The sequence below is a fragment of the Calonectris borealis genome, chromosome 7, assembly GCF_964195595.1.
Source record: "Calonectris borealis chromosome 7, bCalBor7.hap1.2, whole genome shotgun sequence".
NCBI classification, from domain to species: Eukaryota; Metazoa; Chordata; class Aves; order Procellariiformes; family Procellariidae; genus Calonectris; species Calonectris borealis.
In genome coordinates, this window is record NC_134318.1 from 14,572,425 (window position 1) to 14,599,830 (window position 27,406).

At 37.7% G+C, this 27,406-nt stretch overlaps 1 protein-coding gene across 1 annotated transcript in view; it reads right to left on the reverse strand.

Moving 5' to 3' along the window:
* NRG3 (neuregulin 3) overlaps positions 1 to 27,406 on the reverse strand; it is a 420,580-nt gene that overhangs the window by 54,820 nt on the left and 338,354 nt on the right. Inside the window, exon 4 of the mRNA XM_075154338.1 lies at positions 19,103 to 19,129. Within this exon, the coding sequence (XP_075010439.1) occupies positions 19,103 to 19,129 (27 nt within the window). The remainder of the gene's footprint in view (positions 1 to 19,102; positions 19,130 to 27,406) is intronic.

Consider the following 27,406-nt stretch of genomic DNA (forward strand, 5'->3'; position numbering starts at 1 on the left):
GCCATGAGAGCCTTCATTCCCAGACTTTGCTTTTAGGGTAACAACAGGAAACAAACCCTTTTCCTCTACAACAACAGAATCACAACGTTTCACAGGATCACTGCTGCCTTTTCCAGCTGAGTACGCCTCCTAACCAACACTGAAGTGGTTTCTCCTTGTTTTCTTGAAGAGGTGCTGGACTTTCCCCTCTGTTTTTAACTTTACCTTTCCTGCCTACATCAGCTTCTGTCTTAATCGATTTGGCGTACAAACATGGGTCAACAGGAGGGATTACAACATTTTCCGACCCTGATCCATCGTGCTCCATGCTGAGCAAACAACCCTGGGAAGTAATCCAGCAGACGAAGGTGTTTTTCAGACACTACTTGTCTCCTCCCTAAAAAGCAGCAATTTAGCAGTAGGTGCAGAAAGGCACAGCAGCAAAGAGAAGGGCTCAGACATATCATACACTGTATTTTGGACAACAGAACATTATTTTTTCACTGTATTCATAACAAATGCTCTTGAAAACACCAAGCGGAACACTAACAGTGTAAACTAAATGGAATTTGCTTATTTTATAAAGGTACCTCTGTGGTTTTGGACACGGCTTCAACTGTTTCTTTATTCCTACCCAAGACAAACTAGGCAGATACCTGGGGATATACGGTCATAAAGGAGCGATCGGTGCACATTCCCCATCAGGCAGTTATGGAGATGTGTTATGCTGAGCCAAAAAGTATTTATCACAGCAGTTTCACAAAAAGCCTGGCAACTCTACCTGTGAGTGCTGAACCTGCTAGGACCATTCAAATCGCATGTGTACCTACCCTTGGAGGTACATGTGAACACACCCCGGCACGTGTGGCAAGCGGGCGAGCAGCTCAGCTGCTCAGCACAGCACTTGTGCCTCTTTAGGGAGGCGGAGGAATCCAAGTGTAGCTGCCAAAGCCGTTCTTACACCACAGACTACATGCGGCGAGAGCTGCATTCGGCAGGGGGAAGCCAGAAAGCTGCTGAGCATATGTACGCTTTGCCTCAGAGAAGGATGGGGGGCATAAAAAGGCACCCCAAAAAGCAGGTGGGTATTGTTACTAAGTAACTGCAAACCCTTCTACAAAGTCCTCTATAAATCAAAAGGCATCCCTATATCAGTAGGTTGCCTTCACACCAGCGCCTTCCATCTGCAGAGAAGGAAATAAATTGTAAGTTGTGGTTATCACACCATGGCCAAACCTCGCAGGCAGTGGAAGGATCAGACCTTCTCTGATAGTCTGGCAGTCCATAGTAATGGACTATGTATGACTGGTTCATCTTGGGAGCTGAGGTCTTCCAGTTCAACAACATTAAAATAGTGAACTGCATAACCTCTTACCTGCGTGGTACCTTAGATTTTTAGAGTAATAACAAACTTATCAACCAAGAATGATTAAATTTAGAGCAAGAAACCACTTTCCTCTGTAATATTCCCCAGTAGTAGACGACCTGAAATGGTTCCTTTCTGCAAGGAACAGGAAGCAGAGCATCCACAACACGATCATCCATATTAATAGCATTCTTAAGAGAAGGAAAATGTACTTTCATAAATTGCTATAATTGTGCCTGGACAAAATGGGATGCGTCATTAGATGACGCACAATTAGATCAGTAGGTTAGATGAGATGACAGTATAGGGATTTTTCTGTGTGTTTGTGTATAATACAAATGAAAAAAATGTGACTTTAATTAAATGTGTGTGTAGACGCTTTAGCAAAAATAGAAGTCAGAATAGGAAAATAGAAAACTAGAACGGAATCCAGAAAATAGAAGAGGAATCTGTACACTAGATAGCTCGTTTAGGTATTTCCACAGACAAAAAAATTTGTGAGTTCAGTAATTTTCCATTAACAACTTTATTTCATTTTACTTAAGTCATATTTTAGTTCATGAAACTTTTGATTTTAGAACTGATTCCGCTGAGATTTTCCATCAGGAATTAGGCTTTGTTTCATCTAATATAGTCATGTATTTATACATTTAGCCACTTAACAAATTTTCATAAGATATAGGAGCATTTGCAGGTTATATTTTTCAATCCCCCACCGGCATAAAAGGAAGCTCTCTTGACAGGTGCAATGATAAAAGATGTGAATGCCAGGTTACACAAACAAATCACAATTACATTACTTCTTGGAAATTATTCTTATTAGAAGTGTAAGTTAGCACCTATTGTGGTACCTGGGATACAAAAATATGTTTTTCTTTTTTTTTTTTAATCACTTATATTAATTTCAGAGACAATTCAGTCAACTTGTAAATCAGAGCACATTTTATCTGAAATGACTTTTGTTCCCTAACTATACACTTTCAAATCAGTTCGCAACCACGCATTTTATCATACTGCACAACAGAAATCTCACATTTATATCCAGGAACACAGTAGAACCAAATTCTTCAAAAAAAAGAATTCTTCCTGGTTGAGAAAGTAAAACTATGGTCAAAATTCTTTATCTGTTTCGTGCCATCACTCTTTCAATGAATTCATACCCGCCTGCAATTCTGTTTCTGCTCTTGTCTGTGCTACTGTACCAGCTCACCTTTTCGTTAAATCTAATGCAAACACTCCCTGCTAGCTGGCAGCCCTCTGCTGTGCAGAGGATTACTCTGGCCTTTGACATATCACTCTGTGCTATTCCCACCTAAAGGGACAGGTCAGATATGACAGAAGATAGCAGAGTTTTTTACCATCAAATATCTCTAACAAACTGCAGGACAAACTTCAAAAAACCCCCCAAACCTAACATACAATTACACTCATCAAAAGCATAAAAGGTTACCTTTGGTTTCCAAAATGGAAATATCTTCTAATATCTTCTATTTTTTTGGGTGGCTTACTAAAAAAGCTCACACAGTTGCATTCAGAGTACTTAGTGAATAAAAGATCTTAATGCATGATCACTTGCTGAAGAAAATGAAAAATAACATTAATGAAAATGACTATATCCTTTTACAATCAAGTTAAATGACAGGAAAAAAAATCAATGTATATAACACAGAAAGGGACAAAAAAGAGGAAAACCCATATTATTTTCTGCCTTTTAACTGCCTATCATGGTTAAGGGGAAAATAAATTTTTTTTTAAACTACAAAATATTCTATAGCATTCTTTTAAATTTAAATTTCCAATCTGCAAAACTGTTCCCCTTTAAGCAGCTGGAACAGATTTCACAAGTTTCTTATCCTCCATTTACAAAAAAATATTATTTTTTTCAGAACATATTTACTTCCATAACCCACTCTTACTCAAATAATCATCAGTTTGATATTGGTTCAAACTGTAAGTGCTCAAGACTATCTAGACCACGTAACCTATAATATAAATCCTCTCTATGCATTTGGTTAAGAAAGATGCTCAACAAACTCAGCTGCACCAGTTGATAATCATACGGAAGCGACTTTGGAAGAGCCAGGCCATAGCAATGTTTACAAAGGCTGTGGCAGACAAAAAAGAAATCAAAATGACCACGTGACCGTTCAACATGGCATTTAACCTTGAAGACATGGAAATCAAACAATTCTAAAATGATTTGTAGAACTTTGGGAAAACAAACCAAAACAAATCATCAGCCTCACGGCAGGGTTAATATGTCAGGAGGACAGTGAGAACAGCACAAATATCTCTGATTAAAACAAAAGGCTTTATAGAAAGGCACTACACTTATACAAGGAATTCAATTACGTTTTGGATGGACTTGCTACATAATATATTTCTTGCAATTAAAAAAAAAAAAAAAGAGAAAGAAAAAAAGCTAAAATGACCAGCAAAAAAATCTTGTCATAAAAGGATGCTCAAAAGCCTTCACCTTATTTAGAGAATTTATCAGTGTAAATGACTTCAAATGTAATGTCACAGATTAAGGTAAGAACAGTACTGAAAAATTAATTGTGGTAGAGGAAATGTCTGATTATCCTCCTTTCATATCTCAGCTCTAACACTGAAGATCTAGATTAGTGCCAGCAAATAATTGCTTTAGAATAGTGCTATGTGGCAACCTGTTGCATTAGTGTAGTGTAAAATTTGGGAAATAAAATCATGGAAGGTATCATCATTCAGTTCTAAACGTTTGCAATTGTTGGTTTTTTTTTTTTTTTTTTTAACCACATACCTCAATAAGAGTAAAATCGAATTTTAGGACATTTACATTTGCTCACGAATTGACTGTACACCTACTGCATTGTGAAACTTTAGTATTTTTTATTTTATAAATTTTATTTTAATTTAGACATTACTTCTTGAGAAGTAAATTTTTCTTCCACATTTATTTCTTTGAGTAAATACACTATTAATGAAAAAACTAATTAAATCAGGTCAGTTTTTTGTACTATTGTACTTTTATCTGCATAAGTTAATACATTATTAATAGATACAAAAGCACATTATGAACTTATATTTACAGTAGCTAACCCACAGTACTAGGGTGCTGCAGAGTGTTAAAAAACCCAAACTATTGATCTGTTAGACTGTACAATGAACTAAAAAAGATTATCAATCACTTCTGTAAAAGAGCATTCCTGATTTATGTACCACTTTTAAATTACTGTAGAAATGTGTCCCAAAGTATAAAGATATCCTCCTGCTATAGTGTGGTTTTGGTAATGGACTGGAGCTAATATTTCTGATGACTCCCGGAAAGTTGCATTACCTTTTCATTTCATCAGTGGAATGCTGAGTTACCCACCTCCTCTCTTACAAAAGCCAGAGATTACACCACCATCTTGAATGCAAACAATATCAATGCAGAATCCATGCCCCTTGTTTCATTTGGGAAGTGACTAGCACTTTTGGGTGCTACCAGAAGTACATAATGAAATAATAATCATAATTAATAATCAAACTGCCTTTTTATAGGCATCTTACTTTATGAAAAGCATTCTAAAAAGAAGTTTGGCCAATATGTAAAATGACGTAGGAAAGGAAAAGTTGTCGCTAAAGGGAGATCATTAGTCTTTTCTTCCTTTTGCTGATAGCGTCGTCATAGAACCACCAGAAAAGAAAGAATACTCTATCAGCTTCACTTGGGTTTACTGAGTTGCTTGTTCACTGCCGCCATTCACCACAAAAATGGAATAGATGCACCTCAGACTAGAAGAATGATGACATAAAACATCTTATGCAAAACGTTTTAATAATACTAGTCATATTTGCTATGTAAATATTCACTAAAACACAAAGATGAGTAAGATATGAAAGTAGAAATACTATCTAAAAAGACATTCTAATTATTTAAGAATTATTAAAATTTACGTAAAGTTCATAGATTTGGAATATACAATACAATTAAAGCAATTTAAATGTAGACAATGTTAGAAAGGAAACAGCATAAGAGTAATCAAAAAAGAACCTATCATAGATATTCCACACCGAGGCATGAGTCAATCCTGACTGTTAAACCACCTTTCATGATTATGCTCCTGATTCAGGCTATTGCAAAAGTATACGTCTATCAATAAAAGCACTTATGGAATAGAGTGTGTGTTTGCTTAAAGCTAGGCCTGTGCTTTAAATACCTTTTCAAGCTTATTTTGATGGCATTCTCTAAAGTTTATAACTCTTTTACTAAGGCTCTTCAAAGATGAGACTGCATCGTTGAAGCTGTTTCAAACAAACAGTTTCTAATCATGTTATGCTAGACCCAAAAGATCTTTAAAGAGTATGGATAAACTGATGGTAAATCCTACTATTCCTGGTACTCCTATGACTGAACTCTCTTAAATGGTCTTATATCAGGAACCACAGCAGATTACATACTGTATTTCCGTAAACTGATTGTCAGGATTGTTAAACTGCTTTGCTCGTCTTTGTGGCCGTTAAAAGTCCCAACAATATCATTATTTTGGGCCTGTCTTGTCACTTCCAGTTAATTCTTTACATTTTTGCCTAAATACCAAATTTAACATGAAACCAGGTACTAGGTGAGAAATTCTCTACATCACAAACCTATACAAGATGAGCAAAGATGTCTAAAATAGAATTACTTCCTAGCTTTTCAGTTATGATGATCTAACCTAAACCAATGTCCTGCAGCTCATTAATTTTAGAACCTGCTTTTGCATAAAGATAAAATATTATACTGTAGCTCTGGATAATTACAAAGCCGCAGAGGGAGCTTTACTTTAGAATTATATTATATCACATCACATACTTTTCCTAGTAGTAAAATGACAGAAATAAATGAGGACTAGTATAGTTTTGACAGGGCGAGAAAAGGAAGACTATCAAAACTAAGACTAAATACATTTTTATCTACCAAAAGCACAACATTCTAAATAAACAGAGAATTGAGTATCAACGAGCAATTATTGGTTTGAAATATGAAGTATCAAGTAGTAGAAAATATATAATTCCAGAATATTTCCACACAAGTAATAAATTAAAATGAGACATTTTAACTAGATATAAAGAAAATCTTTTACCATTAGGACAGTCAAGCATTGGAACAGGTTGTCTAGAGAAATCGTGCAGTGCCCAGTTTTTAAAGACTAAGCTGGATAAAGCCCTGAGAAGCCTGGTGGCACTTGAGCTGACCCTGCTTGGAGCATCAGATTGGACTACAGACCTTCTGAGTTCCCTTCCACCCTGAATTATTCAGTGGTTCTGTGACTTCCATTCTACAAATACTTTTTAAGTAAACAGGAAAACTCACAGACACACCAACTAATGCTCTAGAGGACAGAAGTTTCAGACAAGCAGGGAACAGAAATAAAAAAGTACATGAGGGAGCAAAACAGGTGGCATAAAGCAAAAGAAAACAATTTTTAATTACCACCTCTTTAAAGCTGAAAAGGCAATAAATATCAAACAGCATTCTCAGATAAAAGATTAAGAACTAGAGAAAAAAGATTTGTATGCTAGTAAATAATATATAATAGCTAGTAAATAATACATTATAGATCAGGAACCACTTCAAACATATTGCACAGTGCATAAAGAAAGAGATAGCAAAGAGTGAAGGAATACTCTAAATTATTTTAATAAGTAGGTTGCTCCTTGCACTCCAGTGCTCCTCGCAAATAACTAAAAGAGTTGGAACCTTGGAGATGAACATGCGGGCAGCAAAAAGAACTCTGAAAAAACTGAAGGCTAGAATTTATTATTGAATTACAAAAGAGGTTTTAAGCTCTAGCATAAAAGAAATAAAATAAGAAGTTCTGAATAACAGACGCAGGTGTTCATATATGGACTTATGAATAATTCAGAAAAATTAACATTACGGACTTTTAGTAAGGAAAAAAAAAGGTAACATCAACAGCAGAATAATAGCGATACCGAAATAATCACAGAATAAGAGATGGCTACAAACAGAGGTGTGCCAAACAATGAAAAATAAAAGGAAAAACACCTAAAGGAAGTAAATAGCTGAAAAGCTATTTTCTCAAGAACAGTGACACAAGAGTAATGACAGCGAGGGACCGACTCCTTTGAATAGCAGAAGACCTTGCAAGCAGGTCTATCAGCACAGCTGTGCCATCAACACAAGCATCAATATTTTTTAGAACACCGAGAGCAAAAGAATGAAGGATAAGATGAAGATATCAAAGAGATTGAGCAAGCAATAAAGATGACAAAAGGATAAATGAAATGATTGAAGGTTCACACCTTGATACCATAAAGAATAAGAAGTATAGAATGGGAGAAAACAGTAATGTTACATCATGGGATGTATTTATGAGAAGATAATTCCAAGACAAGTGAATCATACACTGGTGTTTCCATGAATATTTATTAGTGTACTTTATTGAGAGAAGAAACTCTACAGATTTAAGTTGAAGCTTTAAATTCATAGAACAACTGGGGAAACTGAGCATAATAGGGGCAGGGGGGATGGGGCAGGGAATGGGCTGCTTAAAAAGTGAACTGTTTCCCCACCACATTCTTCACAGTACCAAAAAGGGGAACAGACTATGTCCCCATTTTTGCTGCATGGGTAAGATGATAAACTAGCACCACCAGAATCCAGGAACACAGGCTAGACATGCAGCAAGGTATTTGGAGCACATTTCCATCCTAAATTCACAAGGCAGTTTGTCATAGTAAGAGCTACAGCTGCAAACTTAAAGGTGATTCTGAGTTTTCTTTCCACAAGGACTGTTAGATCCTCACTGCACATGAATGAGCAGACTGAACGGAATGGTTACTGAACTGATTCATGGCCTACAGATGCTAAATCCAATCCATAAAGGTATTGAGGCAATGAAACAATAAAAATAGCTGATACATGAATACTACCAAGTCCTAAAAGATCTAGAAAAAATTACAAATCACTTGAAAAAGCAAGCCAACAGTATTACATTACTCACCCGTTGAACAGGACAATACCTATCATAAAAGTTGAATAAAGCAGCATCGATGACAAGGCATGCACTGTAATTGTCTTTCAGATGCCCTCTATCCACACCAATTGCATCACAGTCAATTTAGAAACTTTGACCCAATACTGAGAAGTAAGATACTGCCCTTCCAGCCCAGTTCTCACAAATCAGTAGTTGTATTTGGCAAACCATTCAGAAGTAAAAGAATTTCCATATTTTTGTTGAGGTTTTCATGAGATAATCTGGTGTTATTGGAGCAAAATCTTGGGTAGAACATGTAGTCTAAAATAAGTAATCTTGGGAAAAACAAATGAATAGCTATTTAACTTCAAAGAAACAGCAGAACTTAAGACAAGTACATCCACCTTTTCTCACCAGTTCACCCTTAAGTCACTTCTTGGAATAAATTAATTTAAAATGGCTTGATTTGTTTCTACAGGATTTTTGTAGGATTCACTCACCTTTTCCCACTAATGGTCAGCCATCTATTTCAAGACAAGATTCACTACTAATTGAAAGAAAGAGATACTCTGTACTACCTTACCTTGAAGAGAGACTCTCCATCAGTCAAGAGAAACCTTAAAAGCACACTAGAGAGATTTACAAGAAAAAAAAATGACTGAAATAAAATGTTTACTTGTTTTGGTGATTTTCTCTTCATCATTAATTAAATGAACAGTTAACTGAGGACACTTTCTTGTTTTCATCTTAAGCACATTGCCCAGAGTACAGAAGCATAAAGAAACTTCATGCAGCAAAATTAGCAGGAGTCACAGTGCTATTCTCACTGAGGCAGGTTATTAATTTGAATTTAATGCAGTCTTTTTTTTTTTATGGTACACATTCTAACAATGCACTACATGCAACTATTTATAGCTCAATGATTTTAAAGGTCTACCCCGTAAGTCCGCTGTAATGTACAGTATTTCCAGCACAGCTGGCTTTATATTCAGTACATAGGCTCTACCTTACAAACTCAAAGAAAAACGTGGCACAAAAGACAACTAAACTCTTCTCATCAGAAGCAAATCATCCTTTTCCTGAAAGCAAATTTAAATTAGTTGAATGAGAGTAACGAGCACAGTGTAGAATAAATACAGAAAACAAAGTAGCTGGTATTTTTTCATTAATATCCCATGCAAGTGTATATTATAGTGATAAATACATATTTTTGTTTTTCTAAAGCTGATTAACTGTATTAACACTGCTGTATTCATTTTCTGAGCATTCATATTTTATGAGCTGGGCAAGTTAGTGTATATTGCAACTCCCATTTTTCAAATGCGGTATCACTTCTGGATACAGGAGGGAACATTACAATTATAAATGAGTAAAACTTCAGTGTGTGTGTCACACTCTCCATTAAAGCTAAACAGAGCAGTTGTGATACTTACAACTGATTCGTAGTTACTCCTGTAAACAGCAACACACATTTAATAGAGGAAGTTACATTGATCAGTAAACTTATGAAACATGGAAAAAGAGTCTGCAGGGGTATAGAAAAAAGAATGAGGTGTGTACAAAAGAGAAAAGATAGGGAGAAGAAGAATGAAAGTTCAAAAGAGGAAAAGAAGATACTCCTAGCTTTGCACAATTACACAAAATTACTTATACATGCTAGGTTTTGTAACTACTGTTGAGGGATTTATCTGTTTTTCAGTTTTAGATGATTTGGAGCCAAGCCGGAAAAGGACATGCTCACTTCATATGTGAATCCAGTCACACACTTGATCTTGATTTCAAGTTCTGCAGATTATATTAGAAATAATAGAAATTATATTGAAATATCCATTGACTTCCATGTTTTAGTCAGAAATCACAAGCAAGACAAAAGCAACTTAAGTTCAGCACTGCAATTCTCAAAATTTCCGGTCAACTAACACTCTGAAAACACCTGAAGCACTTATAGGCATCAATTTTAAATACTCTTGGTTTGCGCAGAGATGCTTAAGTCTTTACAGCACTGAAGAAATTGGTGCTTATCCCATGCCACAGTGGACTGGCAAGAAGGCTGCACGTGCAGCTGGCCACCGCACAGGACGGAGGTAAGGCTCAGGCAGGGCAGCGTTCGGCACTGCAGTACGGAAGTTCTTCAGCCGATTTAACTCCATGTTCCTTTCATGACTTAAAAGCTTGTACTTTTGGAGACTAAGGTCATTATTTCAATGTCAGAAGGAAACAACTTACAGTCCTAGCCATTAACAGCAATGTGTGGGAAACTACTAATAGAAGTATTAACACTCTTAATTGCAAATAAACTTCTTTTCTCTCACTTCCATCTCCTCTACAAACTGCTTGGTATAATTCATTTTATCTAGCTCTTTTCTATCTGTTATTTTGAGGTTTGTTGTGTTTTTTTTTTTTTTTTTTTTTTTTTTTTTTTTTTTTTTGTATTTCACTGTCAAATAGTGAAGACCCTAAATTGTTTCAGTTAATTCTGCTGAGGACTTCAATACTGTCACATTTTATGCTTCTCCATTACCAGGTTATTATTTGGTATTTCCATTTTGATTTTCTTTTCTATTTGAATGTGAAATGCAAAATTACCAAAAGACCCAAAAGAATAACCATAGAGTAATACCACATTACATTACACTAAAGTTTACTTGCTAATGTAGGCATGGAGGAGTAAATAATTAACTTATCACAAAAATAAAAAAGGATCATATTAATTCATATGACAATTACTGAATAACTAATACAATAAATATAACCACAGTGACTAAACCACATGGACATGATCCAAATGGTGTTTGAAAATTCTGGATCCATACTAAACGAAAATACTTCATGGGGATTAATTTTACTGTTCAAAGATGAAAAGTCAGCACTGGTAAACAAAAATCTCATCTGTCATCTGCATGCAACAGTTTGCAATTCTGATTATTTAAACTGTTGTTAAAAATTGAGCATACAAGAACAATAATACATGCACAGCAATACATACTACTACACACTCCTTTTCTGCTGCTTGGGCTTGTTTCCCAGATAACTGTGAGGCTGTCTAGTCAAAACCAAATACTGATAGAGACCCTGGTAACTGGACAAAGAGTGATTTTCAGCACAGACAGGTTAGTTTTGAAACGGGGATAAACTGATGCTGATGGGGACGGGAAATGGGATCATGAGACAATTTTCAATTATCATAGAAATAACTTTATTAAAAACAATCAGACAGAGTAGGAATAATATCTCTGCACTTCTCCATGTGCCAATATCCTACAGCTCCTGCAAAAGAAAAGAAAAGGAAGTACATGAAAAAATAATTTAGTGCTCTACATGGTGCATTGTCAATTTTTCCACACTGCTTACCCTTCTCCTCTGCTTCCAACAATTACTGGCAGGACACTGTCTCTACTCATTCTAGGCATAGAGGACACAGAAAGATTTAGTTCACTATCAGAAACATCAATTTTTCTATACAACCGTAATATAAATTACAAGCGCACCACTGTCATGGAACATTTATTGTGATACTTACCTTCTGCTTTCTGAATCCTTGCATCATTTACTGGATGAGACTTGACATCCACATAACACCTCAAGTAGGAAGAGGACAAAGTAACACCAATTCACCGTGGCTACATAAACATGGCACAGCTCCGGCATTTGGAGCCTCTTCTCCTGTAGCAAGATAACTTCAGTACACAGTAAACAACCCTTTACCAACAAAGAAAAAAATCCTAGCACCTAACAACAGATTCCAAGTTGTCATGGGCGTGTCCAGATTGTATTTACTGTTTTGAAGCCTCCTCCGAGGTCCTCACTCAATTGGAAGTCTCACTGGCAAGTCTTCTAGCAGCTGCCTCTACCATCACCTTTGACATGCAGATCTTGCCTTTGTCCTGCTAGGCTTGTTTCAGCAGCATACAACATATACAAGTCACTCTCTACATATTTTTGCATCTGGTTAAACTGTAACTGAGCCCAAACAAGGCCAAGAGTAAAATCTCAACATTGCAAGTCATCTAATTGCATTAGCATACCCTCGTGGTGTCACAGTTTTAATAATTCCTCAAGCTCAGTGAAGCATTTACCTAAATACCATATTCAAAATGCATGTTATGAGACTAACTGGCTATACGGTCACATTTAAATATCCATCTGTCTGTTCAGTGTTGGTGCCATCCAATTACCTGTATGTCATGACAAAAAGTGTTTACCTCTGAGATACACCAGCCATGCAGGAACCTAGGGCGCATGCCTAATCCCAAACCAGAATGTACACATAATTCGCATACATAGAGATATATTACAGCAAAACCCCTCTGCATGCAGATGAGATGCTACGTCCTCGGTTGAAATCCAGCCTCGAAGCACACTTCCTTTCTCCCCAAGGTGACAGTACAGCAGAATTGTTCTTGAAACCAGCACCATGCAGAAGAGGTTTGTACCTGGCACTAGGATTTACACGGAAACTTACCTGGAGGCATATACACAATATCCATTTTTAAGGCTTCACAAATTCTCTTTCCTAATCCACAGATAACACTTTGACCTTACTAGTACCCTCCGACCAGCACATCATGATACACAGTACACATTCACATGGGAAGTGACAGGCTAACCGTTATACGCAGCATTACCGCTGACATACACCCACTTCTACAGATTGATACCCTGCTTAATGCAACCAGCGCCTCCTCCCAACCCAGCCTCCAACAAAACAGAGAAACCCGGACCAATTCTGGCTTTCTAAACTTGTCAACATACTGTGTTATCAATTTTTTTTTAGCTTCCATAAGTTTCATCACAAATGGTTAATAGCTTCAGTTAGAGAAAGCAGAAGAAACCAAACACAGAGGAAGGTCACCAGAATAAGTTACATATATTAACACTATTTTATCCATTGTATTCACACAGTTCACAGCATTACTATTTTGATACAGCACTAGAGGCTATTAACAGCACACATAAGTTAACCACATGGTAAATCTTAGTCTTGCCTTTTAAAAATAATGCAAGTTAATCCAACCCAGTTCATTGCCAATACAGAAAATGCAGATAAATTGGAAAAATGACATACCGAGAAAATTACAGATGGTAGCCCTGAACCAAGATGGTAGCTAGGTCACAAAACATCTGGAGATAAATCTCTCCCTCCCACTAAACCAAAACCAAACCATATCCCCCAAACTGAATCAAGATGTTGTAAGGCAGCCTGCAACATGTTCACCAGATGCACGTTGACTTTCATTTAAGAAGTACATTTTCCTAAACAGGTACAACCAGTGGCAGAGCCTCTTCCAGCACCTGCGGAACCTCTGCGTCATCCAATACTCTTACAGCACACAGACATCAGCTGTTTCTATAAAACCCTCTCTTCTGGTGCCCATGTCTCTTTTCTCTAGAGGAGATAAATGACTTTTCTTCCCAGCTAAAAGAATCCCGTGAAAAGTGCTGAAGATCTAAAGCCATTTCATGCCTCAGGATACTATTGTTATTTTTGCAGCATACTTAAAAAGGACAGGCATTTCACAAAGCAAACAAATACTTTAAATGCTTATGATTAACAACAACATAATTATTAGACAGATATGCTTTGATAGTACTGGAAGATGACTGCGATCAGAATCTCTAATAATAGATTTTGTGTAAACAGGAACATAAAACTGTCAGTGTGCCATATTACCAGAACAGGATCTACCCGCTTTACACTTTAAAAAAGGAATACAGGGAAAACTGAACTTTATTTTTTAAATATATGTCCTTTAGAACACGTACATTCTTTGCTCATGTAATTGAACATTCATCCCCTCTTCCAGTGAGGACAGGAGCGTTACAGTGTTTTATAACAGATAAGAGTGGCTAAATGGTAACTAAGGCTAGGACCATCCATGCAAACACTGGTTATTTATTTTCATTGCCTGTTTGCTGCTACAAGACATTGAGTTTCAGAGGAGAGCTCACCAGCTGCTCACGTTTTGTGAGCTGTGCAGGAACTAATGAACTTTGCCTTTTTATTTCTTCGCAAACAGGAAAAATACTAAATTGTTGCAGTCTTGCTTATATTGCCCATCAGCAAAACCAACTTTTGTGGTTTGGAAAAATCAAAATGCATCTGTTGCAGTGCATGACACAAGGTCACGGAGTCAATTTAGCTAACTGGATCATGTATTCCCGGAGTCTTATGCATACAACCGTCTTATCACAATGAGGAGGCAGTGAGAATCAGCACAGTGAAAATAAAGCATGCACCACCTTCTCAAATATTAACAACTGCTCAGAGTACAGAAAACTGAATACATTTCACATTGTAGTCATTGCAAGGAGATACATAAATTTTAATAGGATCCCGTTCTTGAGTTACTTTATTGCTCTGCTCAATTAAATGTTATTTGATGATTCACCACTTACAAGGGTATTATATTTCATTCTTACTCCATTGACTTCAATGAAGCTTCTTCTGATTTTTCCAGAAAAGATAACTAGTTCTAAGGAAAAATATGTTTCCTGTGTAAGGCAGCAAGTTAAAAGTGGTGACTAAATATAGCAACTGCTATATTATTTTTGTAATTCACACATGGGGAGAGTCAGGTTATCACGTCATAGTTGTTTATACCATTGATATTGGTTTAACTGCTAAGCAACCTAAGAATGAGGACTATTTCATGTAATGACTCTATTTCCATCAAAACTGTAGTGACCTGCCTCTTGCACTTTCTTGGGGCATTTTATTTTCAACTGTATCCATTGTACATAACTGTTAAAGAACAAAAGATAAAGATTCTGGATCATCACATTAGGTGGTGTGGGTGAATTGCTGAAATAGCCATGTTTGTTCATGTATTGTAGCAGGTTATTCCAATACTCACTCATCTTCTCGTTTCATCCCTTAACACACCTTAACTCTACTCATTCTCAGTGTAAGAAATGAGTAAAACTGACGATGTGTCTTGGGCACCGACTCTTTGCCCAGAATACTTATTTCCAAATGTCACTCTCAGGCTTTTGCATCTCCTTTTATCTGGCAGTTAAAGCAACGATTTCACTCTGCAGCTGGGACCACATGCACAAGGTCAGTCTCCACAACTCAGCTTTCAGCTGCTACCTGTTGCACCAAAGTAACCTGATCGGCCACGTTGGCTATCAGAGATATTTGGCTTCATCATCAAATTTTCCATCAGACAAAAAGAAACCATTCAGCCCTGAAGTGTGGTTAACCACTTGGATCAAAAAATCACAATAAGCTGTAGATACTCATATCCCCATGCTATCTAATGCTAACGATACATCACTTAGTTTTCTCATTGAATAAAAGCCGCTTCTTCCAATCGCTCTTTTTTTGCAAACTCACCACCCCACATAAGCATTACCAACAGCCAGCCTGCTTTCAATTGACATGAAACTGTTAATATGATAAGTAGATTTCCAGGTTGTAGGAACATTGTGATAATATTTACTCACCTTTGTGTTGGAAATTTAAATAAAATTGCATGCATCATCATTGGTCAGACTCTTTGGGAACCATGCAGACATGTGCACCAACCCAGACCATGTGCATTGCACTCCTGCGTGAGCTGTACGTTTTCTTCCCAAGCACCCCAGTGCTCTCTTACGAGGAACCGGGGAGCACAGGCAAGGCGGCAGCGAAGTCTGCACCCTCTTGCAAGGAAGAAATAGCTTCTGTGTGACATGCTACTGAAAGGGATTCCCCAGAGAGCTCAGGAATCTAAATGCAGAAAGCCTGACAAAAATTACTGTAACTGAGAATCTAAGGCACAGAGAGATTAAAATATTTTGCCCAAAGCCTTTCTGGAAGATCACATTGGAGATGAAATTGAATCTAGCTCTCATGAGTGAGTATCAAACACAAGACTTCTTTTTTTTTCCTTTGAGGTACTAGAAAGGGTAAAGCATTTCCTTATCACCAGAAATTTCATGAAGCTTGGCCACTCTGATCACAATACCTAAATGCACATTTTTAAGGACATTGTGTCCCTTGAACACATACTTGGCTTTCATTTAATTCAAGAGAAGCTGCATGTGCATACATCAGAACTGTACATTGGCTGTTACATTTGCAACATTTTAAAACAGATATGCCACATTAATATGCCTGCATTTATCCCTGCTATCCATACAAAGAAACAGACACTGCAAACCAAAGCCAGCAACAACATTAAAGTATCACGTATTCATATATGGGAATGCACAATATTGAATATTGTATGGAGCATAAACCTGACAATATCCAAAAGCGGAAGGGGGTGCGAGAACATGAGGGGAGTTAACACAACAGTCAGTGTGGTAGATAAACTGAATGCATAACTCTTGTTCAATAAGTCCTGCACGTGAGAGCTAAGGATCTGGTAGGAAGCAAATTTCAACAGGTAATGTACACAACCTCTAACTACCGAGCTCTGCAACTGGCTGCCACAGAAGCTTGTGAGGGAAGACAGTATCAGCTGGTTCACAAAAGGAAACACAAATTCATGGACAAGAGATCCCTAATAGGACAGTAAAAGGACTGGGTAAGTATATGCACTCCAATGATTCTTGAGAGTCTAGCAAAAAAAATGACTACCCTCATCTACTTTCCTTGGCGAATGTACACTAAGCTAGATGTGTAGTTAGTGTACATTTCATCTGTCCCCTGGGGCACCTCTACAGACAGATGTTCCTGTCTACATGAGATTTTAGCTTTACCTACTGTGGAAGGAGTTCAACCTTCCCTGGGAATCCAAGCTTACATGGTTTTCAAGCAAAATTTCTGGAAGGTAACAATGGAAATGGAATTCCTAAGGCAACTGAGCCCACAAATGCAATGAAAACATTCAAAAGAGTGTTCCCTGGATCACGTACAAACAAGGCTAAGCTCTGCAGCATCTGTATATTGTTATTTTTCATAATTAGAAAATACTCTTCCCACTAATTGTAATTATTTTCTACAGTACAGAAGTAAACTCATGGGAGGGACTTTGCACAAGTGACCCTAATTTGATGAGTATATTGTCACCTGATCTCTCTGTATACATGGTGGGGATTTGTACTTTGCTATGTGTGCAGTAATGACTCCATATGGGCTTACACTTCCTAAGTAATTATTCAAAAAGATTGCAGGAGGGTTTAAGAAGCACAAGCATTTCACTTTTGTATACGATTCTGGAACTTGTTTTTTTCAAGCCCACAGAAAACCACCTCAAGCCTCATTTTAGACTGCTGTCATAATATTTTCAGGCTCGAGACACAAGATTTCATTAATTTCTATACCATCAAGATCTGTTCCAATATTAAACAAGACAATCAGAAAGCTACTCATATGAGACGACTACCCTGAGCCAAGACTTCAGGGGTTGGCTTTACTTCAAGCCTTAAAGAGATGTCTTAAAAAAAAAAAGAAGAAAATAAAATGCTCAAAATAAGTTAAAAATAATTCAGCGTTGCTTCCTGGGTAACACTTTCCTGCTTCCTATGGAAAGGGTCACTCTAAGAATCCTATATATATTCCTTATCCTGTTTCTTTTATGTATATGCTTGTCCTTCAATTCGTATGCCTCAAGACTGCTGCTTACAATTTACTTTAAGCACTAAAACTGAGATATACGCAGAGCCTTTAAAGTAACCATTTCCGAGTTGTGCTTGTCCAGTAAGTCTGTGACACTTGCATCAATTCCACCAGTACTTTTAAAGTTTCATATAAAGTGAAATGAAGCACTAAACTTCTGGAGATCACAGAATAGTTCTCTAGAGAGGACTCTTCTCTATGAGGAGACAGTTCTCTAGGTATGCCACACAAGTCCAAAAGCAGTAGGAAAAAATCCCTCACCTGCTCTAATGCAGCCTGCCATGCAGTTAATACTCATCACCACACTGGTTTCAAGACAACTTATGCTCAACTTGTCAACAAAATCCCCATATCACCACTTAAAATCACTAGGCTATCATATTTTTATTTTTAAAATCTAAAAAAATCAAGTAAAACTCAACATAGGGAAAGGACACATTAAAAGTAATTTCTTTATGACTTCGATATGAATTTACAAGCTTTTTATTATAGTGTTTTCAGTCATATTTAATGGTTTATGCAAGCTGTTTTTACACAAATGACGCGCCAGTCCACTAACTCTGCTAAGGACAAACCTCGCCTTCCTCAAGGAAATTATGCGCTGTTCAGATCACCAGCTGAGAGGTGAAGCAGTGACCTGTTAAGCCTGTCAGTCCCTCAGGCTATGAATACATTACAGGGCAGCAACTGAGTCAATAGAACATCGTCTTTTCCTTTCCAAAATTATAAGAAGCAATTATTCACTCCTGCTTTAGCTTTTTCCTAACTTGAAGTTAACTTATTTGTCCCTTTTCTTAAAAGCATTCCTCTGACTTGTCTGTTGAAAGCTAATGAAATGGTTCTTGTTAAACCTAGTTACATTTAACATTGTAATCAACACCAAATTCTGGGGGGGGGAGAGGGGGGAGTCTAATTTAAAATTTACTTTCCTTTACATGAAGATAGGCATAAACTCTTTCCTAAAATCTCATATAAAATATTATTCCTCGAATGTCATGATATGGCCATATTATCTTTATATTATGTTTCATTAAACACCAATAAAATACAAAACCATCATTATGTAGTTTTTAAGCGCCGTAGCAGTAGACAAGAGAAAAATTAAATCTTCATATAATTTCAAATGTAATCAGTAAATATAATAGGAGCCCAATCCAAAATCCACCTATGGAGGTCATGGGAGTCTTCCCATTGACTTCCATGTGCTTTGGGATAACGCACCAAGATAGATATCAGCAAGTGAAAGGAAGAGAAATGAAAACTTACCCATGAATTCAATTCCTAAATGGTCTGCTATACCCAAGAAAGCATGTAAAAGAAAAAAGAAAAAAGAGACGGAAATGTTAGAAATAGACTAAAATGTAAATATCACCTTTATCATCACTGGTAGCATTCGATATTTATATGGCAGAGCTGTAGAACGCAATGCGGGGTCAGGGGCCCACTGTATGGGTACTGGTCAAAAAGAAAAGCAGAACCCTGCCCTTCGAAGGGCAATCCTAAGATGGGAATTTAGGGCACTGAGCTGTCATAGAAGGGAAGTGTATTTGGGGAAGGACACAAACATCTTTACTCATTACATTTATATTCGACTGAAGTGCTTCAAGCCAGCTACCCACAGGAATTTCATTTTCTCTTCCTCCCGAAACTCCTCTCTCAGCGTGCTAACTATTACCATTAGTTAGACAAGGTTCTTGCTTTCATTTTCTCTGACAGAGATCAAAACCTAAAGAGATGAATGGAAGGCTGTTACTGAGTTTTGCAGCTCTCGCTACGGCACAGTGGCCACACTTGCACACAATGTGGTTGCACAACGGCTCTCTGTTGTGTAACAGAAAATCTGACTTCAGGAAATAGTGGCCGTGTTCCCTGCTTAGCCATCTGACTGACACCATGCAACAATTTCACGACATTTAGAACCGAAGCAAAAATTTTAATGTTTTTAGAATACTGACTGAATCTACCACATGGAGTTCAAAACACTTCAGGATCCTTTTTTCACATGACGAATTAGGATATGATATGTCTCTAATAGACAGATGTTTTAGTGCAAAGTAGATTTAAATTTATATAAAACACTTCTTAATTTCAAGTTGACCGGACTTATGTTTAAGTTGATACGCGATTAAAGAATAACAAACTCTCCATTCTGCAGGGACAGGGCAACAGAAAAGATGGTAACTGACTTTTCAGAACTGAGTGTATAAGGAGTAGTAGCTTCAAGTCCAAACTGAAACTGTGGAAGGCCAGACATTCAGAAAGGCCACAAAACGCAATTCTCTTCTATGCTAGGCTTGAAATATTTTGCTTTTCCACGGGAGGTAATAATTTGCATTATAAAGGAAAAAGAAGGATTTTTTCCCTGTGGAAAATGCAGTATTTTCCTTTAAAGTATAATAAAAGGAAAATATTTTAATTGCGTTTGTTCTCCTTTCAATTTATAGTCACATTTCCTTAATACAGAACAGATTTTGCCAAAGAGCACTGTGTGTGGGGAGGAAGGCAGTAGGGAAAGAGCAGGAGGATTACAGAAAGAGCAAGACTGACGGGTTGGCTCGAAACAATTGGTCCCATTAACTAGCATACTACAACTTTCAAAAGTCCACTTAAGAACTATACAACAAAGTTAAAAGAAGATTTTCCAACATAAACCAACAGTAATTTTGAACACTTCGTTGTATGAATTGTCAGCTCTGGTACCTGTGATGAGAATGTGAAATATTTGGGTTTCTGTTGAAAATACTGGGAGTCATTCACCTTTTGCAACCTTTCAATCCTTCCAGGAGAAGGCATCGAGCATCAACTTGCTCAGTTCACTTAGCATACAAATCTATATAATACTTGCTAAACTCCATATTTACCTTCATGCAGAAGACACAATATGCATCTCAAAAGAAAAGAATGTAAGATGATGCTATGCGGTATAAATACCTTATTAGCACGGTGTTAGGATAGGCGCAAGTCTAGTGACACCCGAATGAATCTTTCTTTTTGGTATTAAATACATAACTCAAAACCATACATATATTCCACATTGCAATCTTCTAATCTGTGTTCTTGCATTCATGTACAACTGCCACGTACAAACATCCCCTGTACATTTTTGTAAGAGCATGAGATCAGAAATATCAGAAGTGCATTCAACATACTATATTCACAGAGATTTGTAACTTGGGTTTTTTCCTCTAATTTTCTGTACCTGTGAAATCTGCAAATATTATCTGCGTGCAATTCACACCTTGCATCCTTCTGTAAACTAGATCAAGATGCAGTCACCAACTGCTTACTTTAAAAAATGATAATGGAGATCAAAGCACCATAATCTGGTCTCCAAGAAGCTAAGGATATTCACACATGAAGCACGACCATGCAACATAATCTTTTTAAATCTATGTAGAACAGCGGATAAAACAATCCCCCTTTCCTAACTGGGCTATACACATTCTCTACACGTTTTCCATTTGCAGCCTGCAATCTCCTCATTGAGTTCACCAACATGGTTAAAAGCCACTTTGTCAAAAAGTCCATACAAAATACACCTCTTCTTTAAAAAAAACAGAAAAAAGGATTTTAGTTCATCTTTGAGTGGCTTATATGTAAGTGAGAGTCAAAGGTTTCTGTAGCCTTTGTGGGAAACGTGTTCAACTGGAGAGGGTGGAAACATGTCAGGTTACTTATTTTAAATACGATGTGCCTGGAAAGCAACTTCTGCAACCAGCATAATATATATTGCTGACAAAGCTGATTTACACAGATTATGATGAAAGGATGTCTAATGGGATAAACCTTTACAGTAAAATATCCAAGCTGCCAATTTGTATCATTAAGCATAGTTCAACAAGCTCTGCGAGCAGCTATCTGGGAACAGAAAATAATAAAATTGTAATTTTTGCGGATTCAGCGTACGCTGGCCCTGGCACAGCCCTCTCGCCCTGCTGCCACGGCACACATACAGTGGCAACAGCGCCCGAGCCTGGGAGCCGGCCCCTGCGCTCACCCTCGTGTTTGGGGAGCGGGCGCTGCACCAGGGCCAGGAGGGCAGAAGAGCCGCGGCCACTCGGCGGCAAGGGCCGCTCGGCTGGCAGCCAGGCCGAGCCCGCGGGCTGCGCACAGGTGACAGCAGCGCCTCGGGGACTGTACATTGCAAACAAGTCTTCCACGCCACCAGGTATCATGCAAGCACTGCTCAAATGCAGTAAACCATGGTTGGTGGTTTGGTTTTTTTCCCCCTCCCTCTTTTTGTAAGTGCAAAAAGACAGTCTGTAACACAACCATTCTCCCTTCCTTCCCCTAGTTCTCTGGTTTGAGTGACAAGCCTGTGTTTAAAAAACAAAAGATCCCAGAAACAACAGCACTACTTGGGCTGCTCTGAGACTTCAGAAGCAAAAAGCAAAAAAAAAAAAAAAAAAAAGAAAAAATCCTCTTAAGAGCCTGAGTGTTCTCACATTCTTCCCTTCCTTTCCCCCCTCACTGCAGAAATTCAGCTGCACTCACAAGTTACCAAAACCCTGAATTTGAAACTTGTTTTCCTTAATACAAATATGGCTCCTGCAGCAATGGCATTTACCAAAGCGTTCAGCATAGTGAGTCGGGGACACAAGGAAAGGTGCTAGAAGAAATGGCAGCAGTCATTAATCATACCCCTTGTTTGGCTCTTAATGTTTGCATCATTCTAAGATGTTTACTCCACTAGCTACAGGAAAAAAACAAACCAAAACAACAAAATACCACAAAAAATAAACAAACCCAAACCCCACATCTTTGCATCTGAAAAAAATATCAGAAGAGGAGAGAAAACGACTGCTTCCAACCCCCAAGCCCTCATCTCAGCTGGCCCCTGCCAAAGGCCGCCTCCAAGGCCCACCCACACCTTTCCAGAAGGCGGAAAGCGACTGCTGCTCTCTCGGAGTAAAGCCTCTACGCTGCAGCGTGCCATTTCCAGCAGAGGAGCGACTGGACTCTCAGAGAGGTAAAAGGGGTCAGAAACCTCTCTGCTGGAAAGGTAGCGGCGAGACGAGTCCCCAGCTGCGTCCCCCCTGCACCCAGCGCCCGCCAGCGGCAGGGAAAGGAGGGATGGGGAGAAGTACGTGGAGCGGGTTATGACCATCGTCAGGGGCCCCTTGGTGACCAAGCATCAGTCCAGCCGTTACTCTCACTTGCGCTGCTGTGGTGAAAAGAAATGATTGTGCAAGCTCCACCTTTGGAGATGGGTTCCCCCTCTTAACGCGACGGCAGGAAACTCTCCCAGCGCGGAGGGAGACAGACATGGCGCAGGGCACTGCACGGGGGGGGCCATGGGGGGCAGCGAGCTGTGGGGGTGACCTAAGACTGAACCACAGACACAAATGCGAAGTATTGACCCTGACGTGCCACAGGGTAACAAAGGACTGTTATGTTGCTATACGGTCGTAATATATAAATGGTAAATTGCCTGCAGAGCACTTCCTTGGACACAGCGAGTGCAATGCCAAGTAATTCACCATCAAGCAATGCAGTTTCTTTAAGGACTCAGTTCAACAAAAATGTATATGAGAGCTATTAATGTGCTGAAGCGTGGGCGCTGCTCCACAAGATGGGGTCATTAACCAAATAATGCGACTGTATTTTATTTTTGTTATTGTGATTTCTTCTTTCTTTCCGGTATTGTTATGTTCTTAGGAACTAATATATTACTCAGACAGGAAGATTATTCACTTTTATATTTTATTTTATGAATATTTCTGTATTTTGTTGTTGATGTGGGAAAAATACTGTGCCTTATGGTCCTTGCACTATGTGAATTTGTTGCTAGTATTAAAGCCATTTTAATTTATACTTTATGAATACATACACACCCGGGAATACTTGATAACAAGCACAAGAGAAGATAAATCCGCACTCACTAATGGATTAATTTATTAGTGCTTCGCATAGAACATAGAACATGTGTCTGGATTGTGGTTTGCTGGGGCTTTTTTCTTAGTCATATTAAGATGGAGATTTTTCCCCAGTTAAAGACAGGTTTCATTATCCCAGGTACATTCTTAGCTACACTACGAATAGAAATATAAACTCAACATGTAAATCTCACTGACTTCTAGAAGAAAAAACTTGGACATGAAAATACTCATTGTGGACCACTACAGACATTTTAATCTGTTCTAAGGATAGGTTGACTTTGGCACGAAGGAGACAGCTTTAGGAAATCAGTGCAACAGCAAAGTATTTTGCTCTGCAAATGAAATTTATCGGTTCCAATAAACTCATAAGATTTGTTAAATTGTCCTTGGTAGATTATTGTCTTGAACAGAAAATGCAACGCGATAATATGCTGCAAGCTACCTTGGGACAGCTGAAGTACTCTGAACAGATTATCTGGCTGGAAGGAACAGGACAAAGTTTAACTCTTAAGTATTAGACCGATCAAACTTGGTCTGAAACGAAGAAAAATCCTTCCATTCAAAAGGCAGCTAGATTAGGATACTACCTAAACATACAAACTGCTGCTGCCTTATCCATTGTGTTTTATTACGTTTGACAGCACACGGTTATCAGCCTATTTGTGTATTTAATGAAGCTTAAACCGTAACAGGTTACATATACATATGGAAGTATATTATTTTTTGGATCCTCAAGTATATTATTTTTTGGTGCCTCATTTTGCATGTGAGCACATAGAGTTACAGGACAAGGGATTTCTCTATTCAGTAGGAAGGGTACATTGCTCCCGCTTTCTCTCTGACATCCACTTAGCAAACTGGAGGTTATCAGACTTAGCAAACTGGCCAAATGCTCTCAGAGGTTGGTTTGGTTTCTTTTCAGTATCAAAAAGAAAAAGCACCAGCATGTATTACTATATTTTACAAATCTCAGTTATTAGAAAGCACAAAATTTGATTTTGATGTTTGTTTTAGAGAGATTCTGGTGATTTGTTTCTGTAATTAATTTACACAAAAGTATTTTTCATAACATTTTTTTGGGGTGTGGAAGAAATGATTGGGATGGTTCAGGGGAATCAGCGACATAAAATCAAGATAGTTCAACTACTGATTTTTCAAAGCATCTTCACCGAAAGACATGATAGAAATTTCCCTCTGTGGGACATTTAAGAATGGATCAAACAAAATCTGGAGAATGACTTTGAATACACTAATACCTGGTGCCTCCTTTAACCCTCTCTGACAAAGAGGACTATTAAAATTTTCCCAGATGTAAAATTTTCCTCGCAATAGGTAGGCTGTTCACTACACGTTAGCTGGTATAATAGTAAGTATACAGAATATATCAGTAATTTGCCCCTATGTCAAGACACAGTGATGAAAATCATACATACACACATCTCTTACAAGATACTTGGTCAGTTTTCAATGAAATTATAAATCACAGTTATAGAAATAACAACTTAAAAAAAAGAAAGATGACCATAAATCTATAAAAAACTTCACAATCTGATATATTCTCAGTATAAACAATTGAGAGAAGATTTACATTCTCAATTTCTATAAATAGGGTTAATTTTATTTTAAACTAAATTTAAATTAAAATCCTCAATCTGCAAAAATAAATATTGAAGACAACACCTAGAGGTTAATTGCTTTATCCACTTCTTTTTAAAGAGAAAAAAAAAAAAGGCAAAGGAGGAGAAAACCTAGACTTGCTGTGAGTATTTGTATGGCTCTGGAGAGGCTATAGTATAGCCTCAGGGTAGAATCCCCCCACCCACTATCAGTTCCATAAAAAAGGAACTGAAAAACATCCAGCAAAACCTGTTGTTATATAAATAATGCACAGTGCTGAATAATGGAATAAACTATTGATTTTCTTTCTCTTTGAACGGCAAAAGCTTGTGGCTGTGGTTTACACCACCAAAGTTGAAAGATTGTTTCTAACTTCTGAAAATAAATAATAGGAATGCTCTGATCTTCACAAGTTCAAGACAACTCGGAAATTTCAACTGCTTACCTCATCTCCAGCATGCAGGCTCAGAGGATTAAGCTTGCCTCTCTCTATCATTTTAAGACCTTAAATTATCACCTCTACAGCTAACAGACTAAGTTACTTCTCTTTGAGGCACTATATTGGATTTTAATGAAAAAATTTATGCTCATCAAACAACGTAAGCAATCTCTACTGATATCCACAATATTGTAAATCAGTACAGATTTTAACCCTAGGTTAATTTTTGTTACTATAACTATAAATTCAGCAGAGCAAATAAACACGTCTTTTAATTTCAAATCTATGAACAGCCTATTGAAATTACTCCATTAAACTTACTAAACGCCTGAAGAAGGTATATTAATAATTTTACCAGATCCAGGCCAAAATGTTAAGTGTTACGTGTCAGCCAAATGCAGCAATGCTTTATTTTTCTCTGAATATCCCATTGTTTTCATCATTGAGAGGAGAGAGCAGGTAAATGTTAGATGCTGCTGCTATATGCAGATATATTTTTGCTGATCTACTTAATATTCATAAATCAACAGAACTGCTGAACACGTTAAGAACTTTAATTCATCCAAGAATATCAGCATGTAAACAGTAAGTCCACACAGAATGCTTTGTCTCCAGTCAGATGACTTGAAGATGCTTTCTTATTTTTCTTATTTGCTAAAAACGTAATGCTGTTTCCATTAAAATTAGTAACTACATCTAATGAAAATGAAGCTGCCCATATAGAGCCTCATAGCTCATGGTGACAAGGTAATTTATGAAGTTTTCTCTAAATATATGTTGAAAATGATAAACCAATGGAACCACTCCGAGATCTACTACTTCCCCCGCCACAATGAGACTGCAGTAAACATTGCACATTTTATCCTTGTTACTTCACTACTCATATTAGCATCAACTGTTATAACCAATGATTCTGCTAGATATTCCTAGAAAAATCAAGATTTCTCTGATATTCTGCAGTCTTGACAGATCAGTAAAACCCTGTATTAGGATTGTAATTGCAAAAAATGTAAATTTTCCTTTTTGTTCCTGTTCATTACTGAAGCCTATCATCTCCTGTAAAAATTCCTTTTTTTTTTCTTTTCCTTTTTTTTTCCTTGGCTCCATACATCAGACTTCTTTTATATTGCCATCTAAAAGTCCAACCTCACAGACCAGGATCTTTGACTGTGCTAAGGACTACACAAAGATAAAACACTGACATAGCTATTTGACCTACTTTTACAATTCTGAACTGTTTTCCTGGGCTTCTGCAGCAACTACGACAATGACTACGCTTGTCCCACAGTTGCAATCACATAGTAGGTGATTATGGCACTGTCACAACTGAGGAACTGTCAGGAGAATTAGGCTATGGAGCAATATTTTCTTCTATCCTTCCCTGTGTCATTAACGCAACGGTTCCTGCAGAGCCGAGACTCTGCGTAAAATCCAGGCCCCATCTCTCACGACTACTCCAGGTTTGCACAGTGGCATCACGCTGCCTCTGCTGATGGGCTTGCCTTTATCCGCAGGCATGCTAGTGACTGGGTTTGAACGTATTTATCTAAGTCAAGCTTAGGTGTTTTAAGTCATTAGGCACTTTCCCCGAATTGCAGTAGCAATTGGCATGGTCAGTCGCGCAGAGTCCTTTGA